The sequence below is a fragment of the Zea mays genome, chromosome 4 (genome assembly GCF_902167145.1).
Source record: "Zea mays cultivar B73 chromosome 4, Zm-B73-REFERENCE-NAM-5.0, whole genome shotgun sequence".
Classification (NCBI taxonomy): Eukaryota; Viridiplantae; Streptophyta; class Magnoliopsida; order Poales; family Poaceae; genus Zea; species Zea mays.
In genome coordinates, this window is record NC_050099.1 from 231450160 (window position 1) to 231466420 (window position 16261).

A 16261-nucleotide genomic window follows, 5' to 3' on the forward strand; every position below is an offset into this window, starting at 1 on the left:
CTCAACTAAACTAGATACCTAAGCTGGTCCTATAGGTAGGGGATCCATATGGAAGTTGTTGTTGTGGTTGTGACCTGTAGTGGTGGTGCACCTCAAGACGGGTGGGAAGGCCTCTCTGTACTCAACAAGCTCAGCTCCCATCTTCTAGAGTCGCTCACTGGTCTGGCACAACTCATCCAAAGCATGATCCAACTCTGTGTTTAGAACCATGGTGAGATCTGTATGCGCATCCAGCCTTAGATTACCTTCATCTAGAGGAGAGACAATGGAGCTGGTCATACTACCACCAAGCCAGTGGGGGTAGTACTTGATGCAAAGATCGTCTACGCTCCCAAATTCGAAGCTGTAGAAGGACAAGGCTTGTCTCACTATTGCTCTCTGTCTCGTTGGAGATCCTCTAAACGTGCCCCGACATGGTCAGTCGTAGCAGGTACTCAACATAGTAGGGTGGCAGAATGGAATGGTGGACTTGCGAGGGGTTTGCTTCGTATAGGGCATCTACAAAGACATCACAAATCCAAAAGTGAGAATAGATCTAGAAGGAATAAGTAGATAGAGCATAAAACATTTTTGTATAACATATAATTTTATCAAGGAATAATAAGGGACATGAGTATAATAAATGAGCAATTTGAATGACAAGTTTTGAAGCAGCATCAAGAGTTGGATTAGTCAAAAGTCAAGAGATCCTTAAAACAACCATCACTACTCTAGGTTACTGTTTCTACAGTCAGCACAACTTTGATGCCACTTATGTCACACTCGGTTTCAAAAGGCAAACCAAATGCGAACCATGCACGTGCCAAGTTCGAAATCACGTATACAACAATTATATAAATGACATATCATTACATAGTGTATGAATATAACGAGTATTTATACTTATTATAGACTATGGTCATAAATGTAACATTGTTCACGAACTTATGTGGACACAGAAACTAAGAAAACAAAAGGTAACACAACCCTCCATAGGCATCTGACTAGGGGAGATCGTCAATCTAGTCTTCGTACTTGTTGAAGTCCTAGAACTTCTAGAGATTTACATCAATAGTTTCTCCACCTGAGCAATGGTTACATTTGGCAACCTGTTGTATGTGCGTGTTGGCACCAAATACTAATTGGATTGGTGTAACCATATTGGCCGATGGGCTCAACAAAAGGAAGTTATTCGGCTTATGCAAAGGGATAGGTCCTATGGGCCATGCATCTTAGATAAGTCTCAGTTAAATTACAATCAATTAGGTAGTGCTTATCACTTTAAGTCCAAGGACTGTAAAATATATATTTTATGATAATAATGCACAAAAGGCAAATGATCACCTAAGCAGTGTGTGCTTCCCAACTCCTCAGTGCCTCGCCACCCTTTCATAAGAGTTTTCTAGGTAAGTGAATGCTACACTGATGTGATCTCTAGTAGATTGCATCAAGGTAGTACGGTGTTATCACCTTACTACCAATAGATCTTGTACTAAGCATTTTTGTTGATAAGATCTACTAGTTATCCTGTGTAGTTTCAATCTACTTTTTTTCTATCAAGCTTTAGTGTCATTAGATTGATCTTACATGGCCAGATGTGTATCTCTCGTTCAGTTTCTACACTCCATGACTTGTGACTATAACATGTGCATGGCAATTGCTACACTCCATGTCACCATACGAATATCTATACGTATATGGTGGAGAGTATGGGTAAATGAATGGAGGAGGAGCATCCTTGGTAGGAGCTTCAGTGGAAAGATGAGGGGTGTTGATGGTAGGATCATCATTAGGAGAAGGAGGAGCATGTAGGGATGGTCAATAGGCATATGGAGGAGGATATAGGTATAACAAACAGAGGTTGTGAAGTATGGGAATGTTGATGTGTAGAAATATCCTTGCAAGAACGTTGTGTGGGAGAAAGATCGTTGAAGACCTACCCCACACAGGCAAGAATGCAGAAAGTTGTGGAGATTGGTCGTTCATTAAGTCGGCGAAGGTTTGAAAATTTGAGCTCCAGCAAGGATCCATTTTGAAATAAAGGGTGGAGTCTACAACATGAAGGAAGACAAGCGAAATAAAGAGTGAGGGGTGTGAATGAACCCATACATCCCTCTCTACTTATATTCCAGATTCCAAGACTTCTTTTGATTTTTATTTTATTTTTTAGACTTCAAAGAGTTCAAAACGTCTAGCTAACATGACACGGCTAGCTAACATGGACCAATTAGAGCATTCAACATCATTAAAAGCGGTCGATACTAACTAGTCTAAGTCAGTACCAATCTAACCATTCAACAAGGAGCTGCCACGTGTAACTGACTATTTGGTATTGACCCAATGGTTGATACTAATACAACCATTCAACAGACCAATCAGTATCGATGGTCAGTACCAATACCGACCGATCGATAGCTCCAAACCAGTCGACCATACCAATCGACGTCAGGCTGGCATAGTCACCGATCAGTATCGACTAACTGCTAGGTTGCATTAGCAGTTAATCTAGGAACCAACCTTATACCCTATTTGGATGTTGATGTTGAAACATAGAATTGGGAATTGGAATCAGGTTTCCTATATTTTGTTGTTTGGTTGCACACGGAATTGGGAATGCGACCCAATTCCCTGAAATTGGACTAAAACTAGAAACTCCTCCCAATACAGGACGTCACCCCCTCCGTATTATGTGGAGTTATACCGTACAATTTCAAATTCCAATTCAACGATATCCAAATAATAGAAGTAGAATTATATCCCATTTCAATACCATGGTTGATTTGGTATGGAACCCAATTCATTTACATGCCCTTTAATATTGACATACAAACAGAGCATTATTGATAAGAAACTTATACATAGAACTAGGTGAGTGCCCGTGCGTTACGACGGGAGTAAAAAATTGTATGAAACATATATGATGCCAAAGGAAGATCTTGGTAGGATCATTGGGGTCAACATATTTTAACATATATCAAGTGTTTTGCCAATTCAGTTAACATATCAAGTTATCAACTCACACATGACACATTCTATCAAACACATATTGCAGAGGGTCCACATAGGTGCCATGCTAGCAGCAGACTGGGCTTCAATCTAGTTGTAGCGCTGCATAGATGCAATCAAGTTGAGGAACAGAGGATCAAAAGTACCATAGCCACCTTCCTTGAATAAGACTTGAGCCTTGTACTTACAAAAACCATAGTCACCTTCCGGATCACTACCCCTTGATCTAGAATCAGCACGACGACAAGAAAGTAGAGGGTGCGGGGAAGCGAGTATAAACTGCTCATGTTGGCAAAGCTGCAAATTTGGCATCCTTATTGCCTGAACCAATCCAAAACAAAATGATATATCAGATTTCAAACAAATCCACAATAAAAGAAGAGCACAAACTTTACAGTTAGATTAGTGCACGTTTTAAGTGAATTCGATCACACGAAAGAAATTTATGTGAATGCTGCTAGTTCACCGCATAGCAAAAATCTTGGAGTTCTGGTAGAGCTTGAGATGCTTGTGTAATATCAACAATCAATCCTGCCTGTTTTTTTCTTTTCTGTTTGTGTTGAAGAGAAAAGCGGCAGAGTTGTGTATGCTAATTAAATCGCTTTACCGCGACATCTGGTCGGGCAAAGTTTTTATTAATATATATCAGCCAATTTCGGAGAACCACTTTTTTACTATTTATCATCAAGTAGCAGCCATGTTTACCGTATTAATATTTTTTGGTTACCAGAAGGGATCTTGAGAAAATAGTGGTTCAAATTGCTTACCTTTTTAGATGTTTCATCAACATGTGTCTGGCCTCCTTTTTGATACTTTGCATGCACAAGTGGTTTAGCAGTTGCAGCTACGATTGTACAAGCCTCTTTTGTTGTTAAGATGGTTGCCTGCAATTTGTTAGGCTGGGAATTATTTGTAAAGCATAATCTTTCAGAGCAACATAGTCTAACAAAATAGATTATTGTGCAAACATGAACAACATTTTATATAAGCTTATAAATTTCTTAAAAATATAACATGGAGTAACCTGAGAATCAGCACAGACTGGGGAAATCATAGTATTTCAAAATTGCAGATAGCTGCATTAAAGCTTAATGTTTGTAATTAAGTTAGTAGTCTTTGGAAACAAACATGCATTGTACACTACATGATTAGATCTGACCCAAACATTAAGCTAATATCACATACAACTAAACCAAAAGCTTGCAAAATTAATGCTGATGCTTTAATAGATCTGACCTAAAAAGTATAAATGAAGATGATGCTCAAAATGGCAACTCTTCAAATATTCTAATATCACATACTTGCCAATGTACATATATCAAGGAATTAAAAAGAGCAAAATATTTCTGCAATCAGAACTACTTTACTTTTGCAAGAACTGAAACCACATAAAACTTCAAATATTTCTGTGACCATTATGTTTTTCTTATCGTACCACATAAGAGCATTATCTAGGTTCTTATCTCCATTTGTGGCACTCTCAACTTCAAGGGTTTCAATAGCTGCCATTAAATCGAGATTTATTAAGGCACACAAGTTTGAGGTTATTCCTATTCCAGGAAAATGTTCAGAAAAAGGAGAAAAGAATTAAGTTCACAATAACAGAGATATAGTGTATGTATATACATTAAAGTAAACCTAGAATTTTTAGAAGCATCAACATAGCGCATGTGGAACTAAAGAAAAGCACTGTTGTTATAATCTATTATGCCATATCACACACCTTAAGTGGGGAAATCAACCAGAACTCTATGCTCCAATCTGTAATCTGTAACACAGAGCGTGGCACAAGAAAACCAAGTGGAGGACGCCAGGAGGTAGAGGAGAGGTGGTAGGCGTGGGGGGAGTAAAGACGACGGCCATACCTGAGTGGGTGGGGGGAGGGCACCAGCAGAGGATTCAGAGCCGGAGCGCGGAGGGAGAGACGAGACGAAGCGGAGATTGGACCCGCGGGTGTAGGGTGCCGCGCTCGGGGGTGGCATCAGCTTGTCCACCACCGGGGATGACGAGCGCCACTGGATCTTGCCGCCGGTCTGTCGGTGCTACGGCGACGGGGACGCGGAGTCTCGGCGGCAGCGCATGCGCTTGTTCTGTCCCCACTGGAGCAGCAATTCGCCGGTTCCGGTGGAGCTCGGGGAGGCGGGGTGAGAGTGGTCAGAGGAGCTGCCAACCCGAGGGAACCCATAACTAAAAAATGCCAAACCCACTGCAGCAATAGTTGGTGCCACCACTACTGGATTTATTAAGCTGTAAAGTCAGGCATTGAACATATTCAATTTTTGTGAGGTGTATTCTAGATTGTAGAGTTCTGCATTTGTGTTTCTGGACATACCTCAGAAACAGTGACATAAGACCAGTGTATCCTAATATTACCTGGAATACTGAACCAACAAGTATAGCCCTCTGTAGTTCCCTCATTATGTGCTTGAATTTCTGCATATAATACAAAACACATTTAAGTTAACTAAGGAATGTTTGTATTAAAAAAGTGGAAAGCTTTCCCACAACCTACAATGCTAAATCTTGTTGACAAGTTTGACTAAATGTTAAACATAGTTCAATGCAAGCTCATGCCATTCCAGTGTATCCTAATATTATCTGGAATACTGAACCAACAAGTATAGCCCCTTGTAGTTCCCTCATTATGTGCTTGAATTTCTGCATATCATACGAAACACATTTAAATTACAAATGAGACTTATATAAATCTCCAAGTTAAGAATACAACCCTAGAAATGAGAAACTGAAGTGAAGTGCTAATCAACACAGGGTAACCAATAAATAAGAAACAAGAAGATATAAGCATCCTTACCCTTGTGTAAACCCTGAGCAACTAAGGACATGTCTGCACACAAAAGAAAATGTTATAGTTAGTCAGCATTCCAAGTCCTCTAGACACAAAACCAACCAGGAATTTATGGGGATAGGGGTTTACACCTATATTCTTTAATGAATCAAGAGTCTTGAGCCTACCAAGATATTTGTCCTATGATGTGCCACAACGAGGTTATAATGTAGGAAGGTGAATCCACGGTCTGCCCCAGCAGGACGCCATATACGAACCCGACTCCCCTGAGCATGCAGACTAATGAGCCCATCATTGCTACCGGCTGCTGGAGTAGAGATATCTGATTGAAAACGAAACCATTAACAATTACAACACTGAATTCTAATGGAACTTGGGATAAAAACATGTCATGTAATGCAAATATGCAAGAAATCATTCCATCGACACCTTTGGAAGAGGTATGTGTAGAGCTGCGCATGGAACATTTATTTTCACCCGTACAAACAATAGATAACAGTACTTTTAAAATCACATTACCACCAGAGAAACAAATCAAGTGAATAAGAACAACAAAAACAGCTGTTTTTAAGCACATCTGACAGAAGCAACGATATGAAGCATGTTTCTTTTATTTTGGATGAACAATTATATGAACATTAAATAAGAATGAATGAATAAAGAAATACAAAATAATAAATAAAATTATTTGCCTGTTGATCCTTAACTAAGAATGAGTAGATATGCATGCCTAGACCATCTTTGATAAAGAAATTACAGATCTGGTTTATGGGTGAGCTCTCTCATATCTCCTCATAGTTTGATAGTGTAAGTATCTTGCAGTGGTTCCTATAGTTTATCTGTTTTACTTATCTATCCTTAAAAGTTCAAACCATCATTATTTTCCTTGTATTAGATGTTTGGCCATGTATGACGGTCAGAATATCATGTTGTACATTCTAGGAATGCTGCTTAGTTATGCAGATTTGCTCAGATATTTTGAAGTTGTAATACAATTCCTACGCCTATAATAATACTTCTGCTCTGTATGTTTACTGAATGCTATACTTTTTTGCTATGAGAAGATGTTTTTGTGTTAATATATCATGCTCTTAAACTTTTTTCACTACAATTGTCAGGTTGCCCAAGTATTATTGGAAATCTATGAGCCTCAAAGGTGCAAAGTGACAATAGGGCCACCATCTAGGCTGTCAGTTGGTGGAAGAGGTCCTTAAAACCGAGGGTCATGCCTCTCCATCAGCATTTATATTTTCTATGATACCTTATTGGGACAGCATAGTTAGTGAATATGGAGGAATTCAACTAATTATGTAATAACATTTTTTGAACTTAAGTTTGTCATTTCCTCTTGTTTTTTAGTTCTTAACTGAATCCTGTCTTGTAGGGATGATGCCAAGGATCCTTTTTTTTGTCAAGCGTATGTGTGCATAACATGGCCAAGCTGTCCATGGAGGCAACTACATTCCGTAGTGTTATGGAGTCCCTATTTTGCAATTTTGATAATACTCATTTATGCTCATCCAAGAATGGTCTTGCACTTTAATACCTAAGCTACTAATGCAACAATTACAGAGGCGTTAGAGTTTAATACACACCTGACCAAGACAGACACATCAACCAAACACAGCCAACCACATCATAGAAGGAAGAAAAAAAAAGAACACTCCACAACTAAGAAAAACAAACGAGAAAACTCACTGAGGAACACTGCTCCCACTGACCCTCCCAAGGATGCCTCAGTCGAGAAGACCCCTGCAACGCCCTTTACGCTAGAGCCAGACGCTGCTGCAACGACGAGGGGTCCAATGATAGGAGGCCAGGGGCGGATGGGCACTGACCAGGGGGGCCCAAGGCATATGACGACCTTCATGTTGGAGCCAGACGCAGCTGCGGCAACGAGGGGTCCGACGATAGGAGACCTAGGGCACGGATCTGCCCTGACCATGACGACGATGACCATGGTGGCGCGTGTGGAGACGATGAGGGTGCAGCCATGGTCGATGTTGCGATGGTGGCAGGGAGGGGAGGGGATGGAGGGAGCGATGGCTTTGGCGCACTTGTCTAGGGTTTCGAGCCGGGGATACAAGCGTCGAGCGAAGGACCATAGGGGGGGAGCAAACAAGAGTGATTGAGGGCGGAAAGGAAGACGAAGCGGGAGTGAGTGGAGACGGTGGAGATCGAGGGCATGTCTGGCGGCGAGGAGATGAAGGCGAGCCTTGGTCGCTTGGCGACGGCCGCGAGCATCACGCACAAGCATCGCTAGGATGGGTGCGAGCAGGGGCACCATGGCGTGCGTCACGGGGACAGGGCGGGCGCAGGGGCGGGCATCACGAGGACAGGTGTGGGAGCAGGCTGGGGCACGCGAATCACGGGAGAGCGGAGGCACGGTGAAGCTGGTGGTAGACGCCTACTTTACTCTCTTGTAGAGTAGTAAAGATTCACAGAATTGGACCCACCCATTTTTATTAAACCCCAAGCAAACCTATCCGGCATGTTGTACAGACAAAATTACATGGCCACACCAAGACACACTCGATCAAAACAACCACTGCGACAGATGCAAGTATTCCAGGCAGGGTTACATTAGCAATGGATACCACAAAGGCGTAGTGGCACACAACTTTCAGAGCCTCTGCTTCTCGATGTGAACCAACTTCACTGAATGATCCTTGGGACTCGCATCCCGAACCCGCGCTTCATCTTCTCCACCCTGTTTTCCAATGGCAATTGCAAAATATGAAATTGGATCAAATATACCCAGCCCTATACTGAGCATCATGTCTATGAATTTTACTAACTGAAACAGGTAGAAACATACAAGAACCCCTGTGCTTGCTTATTTTGTTAACCCTACTAGATGATCTATGAAATTAGTGTCGGTTAAGTCATATAAGAGTAATCAACTGAGTATGAGCAATAGCACATGGCCTCATGCAGTGATACAGCTTCGCCAGAAATTGAACAGCGCTCACTTACACGAGAAGGGAACTCCAAACAGACAAAAACTGAAGAATCTGAAGCTTCTTTTAAGTTACTTACGTTGGTGCGAGTTTGCCAAGGCAATAAAGCTCTTCACCAGATACTTCGTCGGATACTTTACCAGAAATCTCAACTCTGTATGATCTATCAGGAGAATCGGGAAGCCCTCGACCCACAAGTAAGTCCATGTCCTTCTGGTGAAGTTCTCGGCCATTGATGAACACACCAGTATTTCCTCCAGCACAGTTCTTAGGCATGGGATAGTTGAATTCCGCAACATATGGCTGCAACAAGGAGACCAGGTTAAAAGCTTTGGTCAAGACATGGCTAGGGTGCGATAACACAGCAGCTCAAGTATAAGCTCTCTTACGGGTATGATGCCAAGGCAGGGCTGTCCCATAACACCCCAGAATCCAGCACGGTAGTCATACCTAGTACAGAGGATATAAGAACAAAATGTCAAGTAACTTTCCAGCTAAAGTTCACTACAGAACAGAACAATGTTACTAGGAAACCTAAAAAATGAAATGCAGTCAGAAGGCGCAAAACATACCAGTATTCACCCGGGTAGACTGGTCCAGCAATCTTCTCCGCCTTCCTGACAGCTCGGTCAGAAATGGGATAGCCATTGATGAAAACATTTGCTCTGCCATTGCCCATTCCACCATTGATTTTAAAGCTCTTCTTTATGAGGCTGGAGAAAAAGGAATCACCCGATTTCGTGGCCCGCAGGTGGTCGACGTATTGTGCCCCACCACCTGGATCTTGACTGTGCTCAGGATCATCATACTCGTCGTCCGACGGGTCTAGCACGCTTGCTACAGGTACACATTTCACTTTGTTTGGCTTAAAACTTTCAGTTAACACACCCTTTTCATGTTCGGACCGGGTGCTTCTGCTTCCTTTGCCTGGCCCATCAACCACCCTATCTGATGGAGAATATCCAAAATGATCACGAAGAGGTAAAGTTGGAACGCGGATAACCACTTCAGCATCATGAGGAACGTCTCTAGAACCAGAGGAGTTCTTCTGTGAATTCGATCTAGCTGGGCTATTATCATCCTCGGAAATGCTGGCAGAAGATATGCATTGCGTTTTGTCTGGTTCGCTTGAGTTCGAGGGTAAATCTTTTTCTTGAGAGCAATGACTGCCTGCAGAAAAACTATAGGATGGAAGAAGTCTCTCATCAGCATTTTGTCCATTGTTTGCTTGGCCATTGTTGTAGTAGTTCTTACTTCCAGGTGATAAGTGTGAAACTGGTGTAGGTGCTGAAACATCAAGCCTGCTTCCATCAAGTCTGACCACAATTGCATGTGAGCATGACCCACAACGCAGCTTATACTCATCTTTTCCCAACAAGAGAGAGTTCTTGGGAAGCTGCAGCACTTCATAGCAATTGTAGCAAATAGTAAAAGGAGCGCCATTGACAATCGGTTCACAAGTCTGTGCAGGTTTTTTACTCAGGGTGGCCCTCATGTGACTGCGTCGCATCATACCATTCATGCCTCTTGTATTGTAGTTCTGTGCACCAAACATCACTGGGCCTTCTGCATGGTACAAGCTAGGATTGTTCATAAGATAGGGTGCCCTTCGAACAGGTAAGAATTCACGATGGTAACAATGTAAGCAAGAGCAAGCAGGCTGATGGTAGAAGCCATCATGGTGATAAGAGATCAGAGGGTCAGGATCATAATGTCCTTGGAAATAATTATCGAAGTTTCTCCATGGATATGGGGCAGCTGGGTAGATAGGAGCTCCCGTGTGTGCAACCGATTCCCCGTATCCATGGAGATCTTGCTGTACAGATAATGAAGGAAAAGCAGGAGGAACACCAGGTGTCTGCCCATTCAAAGAAGGTGAGTGCTGAGACCCATTCCGTTGCAGCTGAGGTGAACCATACCGCAATCGACTCAGACGCTCATGAGGAATGCAGGAGCTTGTAGGATTAACCATTCTATTTGTCGAAGCATTCACACTTGACTTGTCAGCAATCTCGCAGGATCTCTGTACCTTGTCCCGCAACTCATCAAGCATCCGCAGAAGCTCAGTACGATCTTTCTCCAGGCCACTGACTCTGGTGCTAGGATCATCAAAATTCCTGTCACTCAGATGGCCCTTCTCGCCGTTAGCGTATATGAATCCCGGTCTCATATGGCACTCAAATGGCCCTTCTACAGGGTCAGCATTAGAAGGGATGCTGTTAACCACAGGCCTTGGTGATCTGTCTCTTGCTGTCGCTGGCTGCTTTGCTTCTCCTTTCCCTTCATGACGAATGCGCCGGTATTTTGCCTCCCGGACTTCCCTGCTGTCATCTCCGAGTGCAGGTTCAAGCTTCATGGTGCAGCAGCTGGGTACAAACCTCTCTTCTGACCCAGCTTCGATTTTATTGGTCTCTGCTTCTCGAACAGCACAGCTAGCTTCAGACGCTACTCCTTTCTTATCTGGTAAACTCTCGAGCACTTCAAGGTACTTCACATGCTCAGCAGTATCAGATTTATCTGAAGAAGTATCTGATCCTGAGTTCTTCTTTGCTGCGAATGGTTAACGGGAAAAAATGTGAACATGAGAATAGACAGAACATAAACATTCAGCTAATCACTGGAAATGACGGCACGTTTACAAGGAACAAGTATTCAAAACAAAGAATGAGTAATCGAGGATCCAAGAATTTGCACAAAATTACAACCACCTCCCTAACAAATTCTGCCAGTCATCAGTCAACACTGAACATCCTAAGATCATATTAGTGCAACAGCAAACACAGGACCAGACAGTGGCGAATGTTAACAGGAAACTAAAGAGAGAATACAGAATTGCAAGTGGACCAGTTTAAATAGTTGGTTCCAATTATTTTCAGATTTTTAAATGAATGGAGACTCGTTCAAACAAGAAAGACCTTCCCTGTTGCCAGCCACAGGCCATTTTTTGTATCCAAAGAAATGCGTAGAAGTGACCATCACAGTGAAGGTCTAGAAAATTCAATGGGTTCAAGCTTTTTCGGTTTGGGAACCACAAAAACCGAGATACTGCCTAGCAATGATCCATGCTCTGAGTCATAAAAGTGATAAGATCAAAATATTCAAGCAATGTAAGGAAAGATTCATTCCATTTACAACCCACCGCATTCTAAAACAAGGTACCCTTCCTGTTCAAGACGTTACAAAATAACCAACAGAAACCTACACCAAGTGGAATGTCCCAAAATATAATCTTTGTAATTTTGATAAAAAGGGAGGCCGGCAGTGGGGATGGATAGAGGAAAAATTGCCTATGAACTCCAGGCATTTGGGGTACGGAAACTAACTTTGGCGGCAGGCTGTGAAGAAACAAGATTTGGCGCGAAATTACTGCCAAAAAGAGTTGGGTTCACCAAAGACAGCAGTTTTATTTACTGTGCCATCGTACCAAGTGTGGCAGGATGGAGGCCAAATCGGGAAGAAGTTGCGAATAGCCGAATACAACAAATGAGGCCTAAAAGAAGGAAACGAGCATTTGACAACAATGGGGAGCAAAAGAAAAGAAATAACAATACTAAACAAAATTGCTTACTTCCGTCATTTTATTTTAGTTGTCGCCGGATAGTGCAAAATTGAAATGGAGAGTAGAAGTTAAAGGAAATAAGCCGTAAAAATGGAATCTTTGGGAAGAAGAGGACGAAACGAGCTGGTCATATCGGCATCCCAGGAAACCGCCCAAGCAGCAACCAACCCAGCAGCAGCAATCCCCACGGGCTCATTTCAAAAATTAACCATGTGTTTTGACGAGAACAATGCCACATTGGGGCAGATGAACTGATGATTAGCGTGAAATTAACTTGCTGATCTAATTCAACAAAAATGCAAGTGGAATGGGTACAGCTAGAAGAAAAATGATGCCCGATAAGAACAGAAGAGAAGTAGGGGAGGTAGTGATTGCAGATGAAAAAAGATGGGAGATGCACCAACCCTGGAGCGTGGCGCCGCAACCGCCGCAGACGTAGACGGAGTAATTGGGCAGCTCAGGCAGGAGCTTGTCGCACTTGGGGCAGCGCACCACCCGTATCTGCTGCTGCTGCGGAGGCGGGCGCTGCACCGCGGAGCCGGAACCGTCCTCCTCACCCTCCATGCACAATGCCGGCGGCTCCTGAGGCCTTCGCACAGCACGACGGAATCCCTTCCCCTTGTCCCGCCGCTAGTCGCTCACAGCACCAACCGCCGCCGCCGCGACGGACGCATATTAGGCAGTGGGTGGAATCAAGGGGACGCGAAGCGGCTGCGCTCAGGAACGGACCGACGGGGGGAACAGAGGAGCAATGCGCAGGAAGGGCGAGCGCAGCAAGGAAGAGGGCGGAGAGTGGCCCGGAAGAAAAAGGAAGCCGTGAGGACTGGGCAGAACCGCAGGAGAGGAAACCGAGAACGACCAGGTGTGCGCACAACCGCAACGCGACGCAGAGACAGGAAGGGGAGGGGGGAGAAGAGGCCGAGCAGGCGGGCGACCGTGATGAGGCGCCGCCTTTTCTTCTCTCGCTTTCTCTTTCTCTTCTCTTTTACTCCCGCGCGGGGTGGGTCTCCCAAATGCCCGGGCCAGCAAAGCTCCCTCCCTTCCTTTGCGACTGCCTTGGGGTCTCCTCCAACTTCGGCTGCTGTCTTTCCTCTCGCTCTCTGTCTCTCGAGCTGGTTTTTTGTTGAGCGCCGAGGTGGTCAGGTGAGGGTCGTGACCGTGTGGGACGAAGGCGGTAGCCGATGGAGTCATGGAGGTCAGGACTTAGGAGGGCAGAGTAAAGAGCAGGGCACGGTAAAAAGTGTTTGTTTATGGAAAGCTGCAGTGCTCTGCCCACGCGGTACAGTACATCAGATTCGGGCGTTCAGCAGGCCCCACTTGGGTAGGGATGGATTCAGATCCATGCATATGAAAACTAAAACGAATTTAGGCGTAACTATTTACCGTATTTTAATTTAAATATAAATATTATTGAATATGAATAATAAATAAATAATTGAATTCGGATCGGCATTCGAATACGGAATACTTATTTGACTTGGAATATAATATTATAAAGAGATTCAGGTTGTTTTTATCGATGACTTTATCATCGGTAAAAAATCATGTTACGAGTAAATTATGAACGTAGTATGTAGATACCTTATGAGCATATTCATTAATAAATACATATATATTCTTTAACAATAAAAATATATGGCACACATAAATATATATTATACTTTGACATAAGGCTGCAAAATCTTCTAAAACTTTTGTGTCATGTTTTTATCATCAAAATACGTGTCATGTCAAATTTCGGAATTTTTTACTACATTTACATATTCTTTTATAATTTCTATAAACAGATATCCAGTAGTTCGTTTAATTCATAGAAAATAGTAAATATGCCAAGAAAATTAAATTTATAATTTCAAAAATTAATGAATACTCTATATGAATGTGTACTAGAGTTTAAACGAAAATAATGAAGAGATTGATCCATATAGTGTTCTCTTTGCCTCCTGTTTAGGAGCCAACACTATCCTTAATCCCAAGGCGTCCCCACTAAAAAGAATACTTCGAGCAAATTTATATTTCCCGTTCTCAAGTTCATACTCGCTAATTTTAGCTTTTAGTTTAGCAATGTGTTCATTCAATTTCTTAATCAAGGCAATATTTGCAACAAAAGCATCAACATCTATATCTTTGCATCTAGACCAAATGGAAATATGCTCAACAGAAGATGTAGAAGCATGGCAAACATTCGATTTCTCAATCTTGACTTTAAGATCTATTTTTCACCATTAAGATAAGAATTTGAATCATTCCAAACATTTAGGTCATGGGTTGAAGTTTTATTCATTTCCTTTTCATGGGCTATGGTTTTCTCAAGTTTTCATTCTTTCTAGTTTCATCAACGAGTAGATCCTCCTGCTTCTCTAGGAGTTCATCATTCTCGTTGATGGTCTTAATTAATTCAATAAGAGGATCTGGAGTATATCTTTTTCTTACTCTCCTTAGCCATTAGTCACGTGTGGTTGGCCTTGGGGAAGATAGCACTTTTGTTGAATTGAAGGCGGGTGGCGATGCCTTCGTCGTCGTCGGAGTCCTCATCTGAGTCCCACTCCTTGCCAATATGGGCTTCACATCCCTTCTTCTTAATGAATAATTTCTTCTTCTCAACCATCTTCTTTTCCTTATTCTTCTCCTCTTCTCTATCATCATCCTTAGCATATGGATAGTTATCTATGAAATGATCGGTCTTACCACATTTGTAGCAAGCCCTCTTGCCATGGGACTTATAATCCTTGTCCTTCTAGTTCCTTAGGATTTGTCGGAAGCTTTTAATGTTGAGGGTCATCTCCTCATCATTGAGCCCATAAATGTCTATGGTTTCCTCCTTGCTTGGGGGCTCCTCCTTCTCGGTTGCGGCCTCAAGGCGATGGGTTGTGGCTCGGTGGTGGTGACATTGCCTTGTGCCAAATTCTCAACGTGCTTGGAATCCTTAACCATCATCTCGTGGCTAAAGAACTTCTCAAGCACTTACTCCAGAATGATCTTACTGTACCTAGGATTCTCACAAATTAAGGTTACAAGAGTAGCATTACCGGAGGTAAAAGACCTTAGCATTAGCTAGACGGCTTCGTGATCTATCCACTTCTTGCTCCCGTAATTGCAGACTTGGTTCACCAAGGATTTGATTTAGTTGTACATCTTTTATGGTCCTTCTCCCTTGTTCATGGAAAACCGTCCGAGCTCCCCTTCTAAGAGATCCATCTTTGTGATCTTGGTGATCTTGTTGCCTTCGTGCACCGTCTTGACTATGTCCCAAATTTATTTGGTGCTCTCCAACCCATTGACCTTGTTGTATTCCTCCTTACACAAAGAGCCAACAAGTACCATTGTTGCTTGCGAGCTGAGGTGGGTAATTTGCTTCACCTCCTCGGGGTTGTAGTCCTCATCATCGCTATTCAGTATTTGCATCCCTAATTCAATAGCATCCCAAATACTTGGGTAGAGTGAGTATAATTGTCCTTTAATTTTATGACTCCACCAAGAATAATCTTCACCATCAAAGTGTGGTGGTTTTCCGAGTGGAACCGAAAGTAAGGGAGTAGTTGTATTTCTAGGAATGCGAGAGTAATCGAAATGGGTTTGGGTAAATATCGATATCTCCTTTGGCTTCGTGGTCTCTTACAAAATGGTGTCTAATATCGATGTGCTTGATTCTAGAGTGTTGCACTGGATTGTTTGCAAGTTTTATGACACTCTCATTTTCACAAAGCAGCAGAATTTTGTTGAACTCACAACCGAAGTCACTCAAGGTTTGATTCATACATATCATTCTGGGCATAATAAGCACCAACATCTATGTATTTAGCTTTAGTAGGGGAAAGTGCAACACATTTTTGTTTCTTAGAACTCCAAGACACCAAGGACCGCCTAAGAAATTGGCAAGTCCCGGTAGTACTCTTTCGATCTACTTTGCAACTGGCATAATCTGAGTCAGAATAGCCAAGCAAATTGAAA

The 16261-nt window shown here is 42.6% G+C and overlaps 1 protein-coding gene across 1 annotated transcript; it reads right to left on the reverse strand.

Annotated features, from left to right (window-relative positions):
* Positions 1-8239: 8239 nt before the first annotated feature.
* LOC100502389 (uncharacterized) lies at positions 8240-13390 on the reverse strand. The gene is made up of 5 exons (NM_001323927.1): positions 12715-13390; positions 9324-11301; positions 9141-9201; positions 8831-9054; positions 8240-8501 (listed from the first exon to the last, which is right to left on the reverse strand). Exons 1-5 carry the CDS (start codon positions 12872-12874, stop codon positions 8447-8449), a joined length of 2478 nt encoding a protein of 825 aa, NP_001310856.1. The 5' UTR covers positions 12875-13390; the 3' UTR covers positions 8240-8446.
* Positions 13391-16261: the final 2871 nt, after the last annotated feature.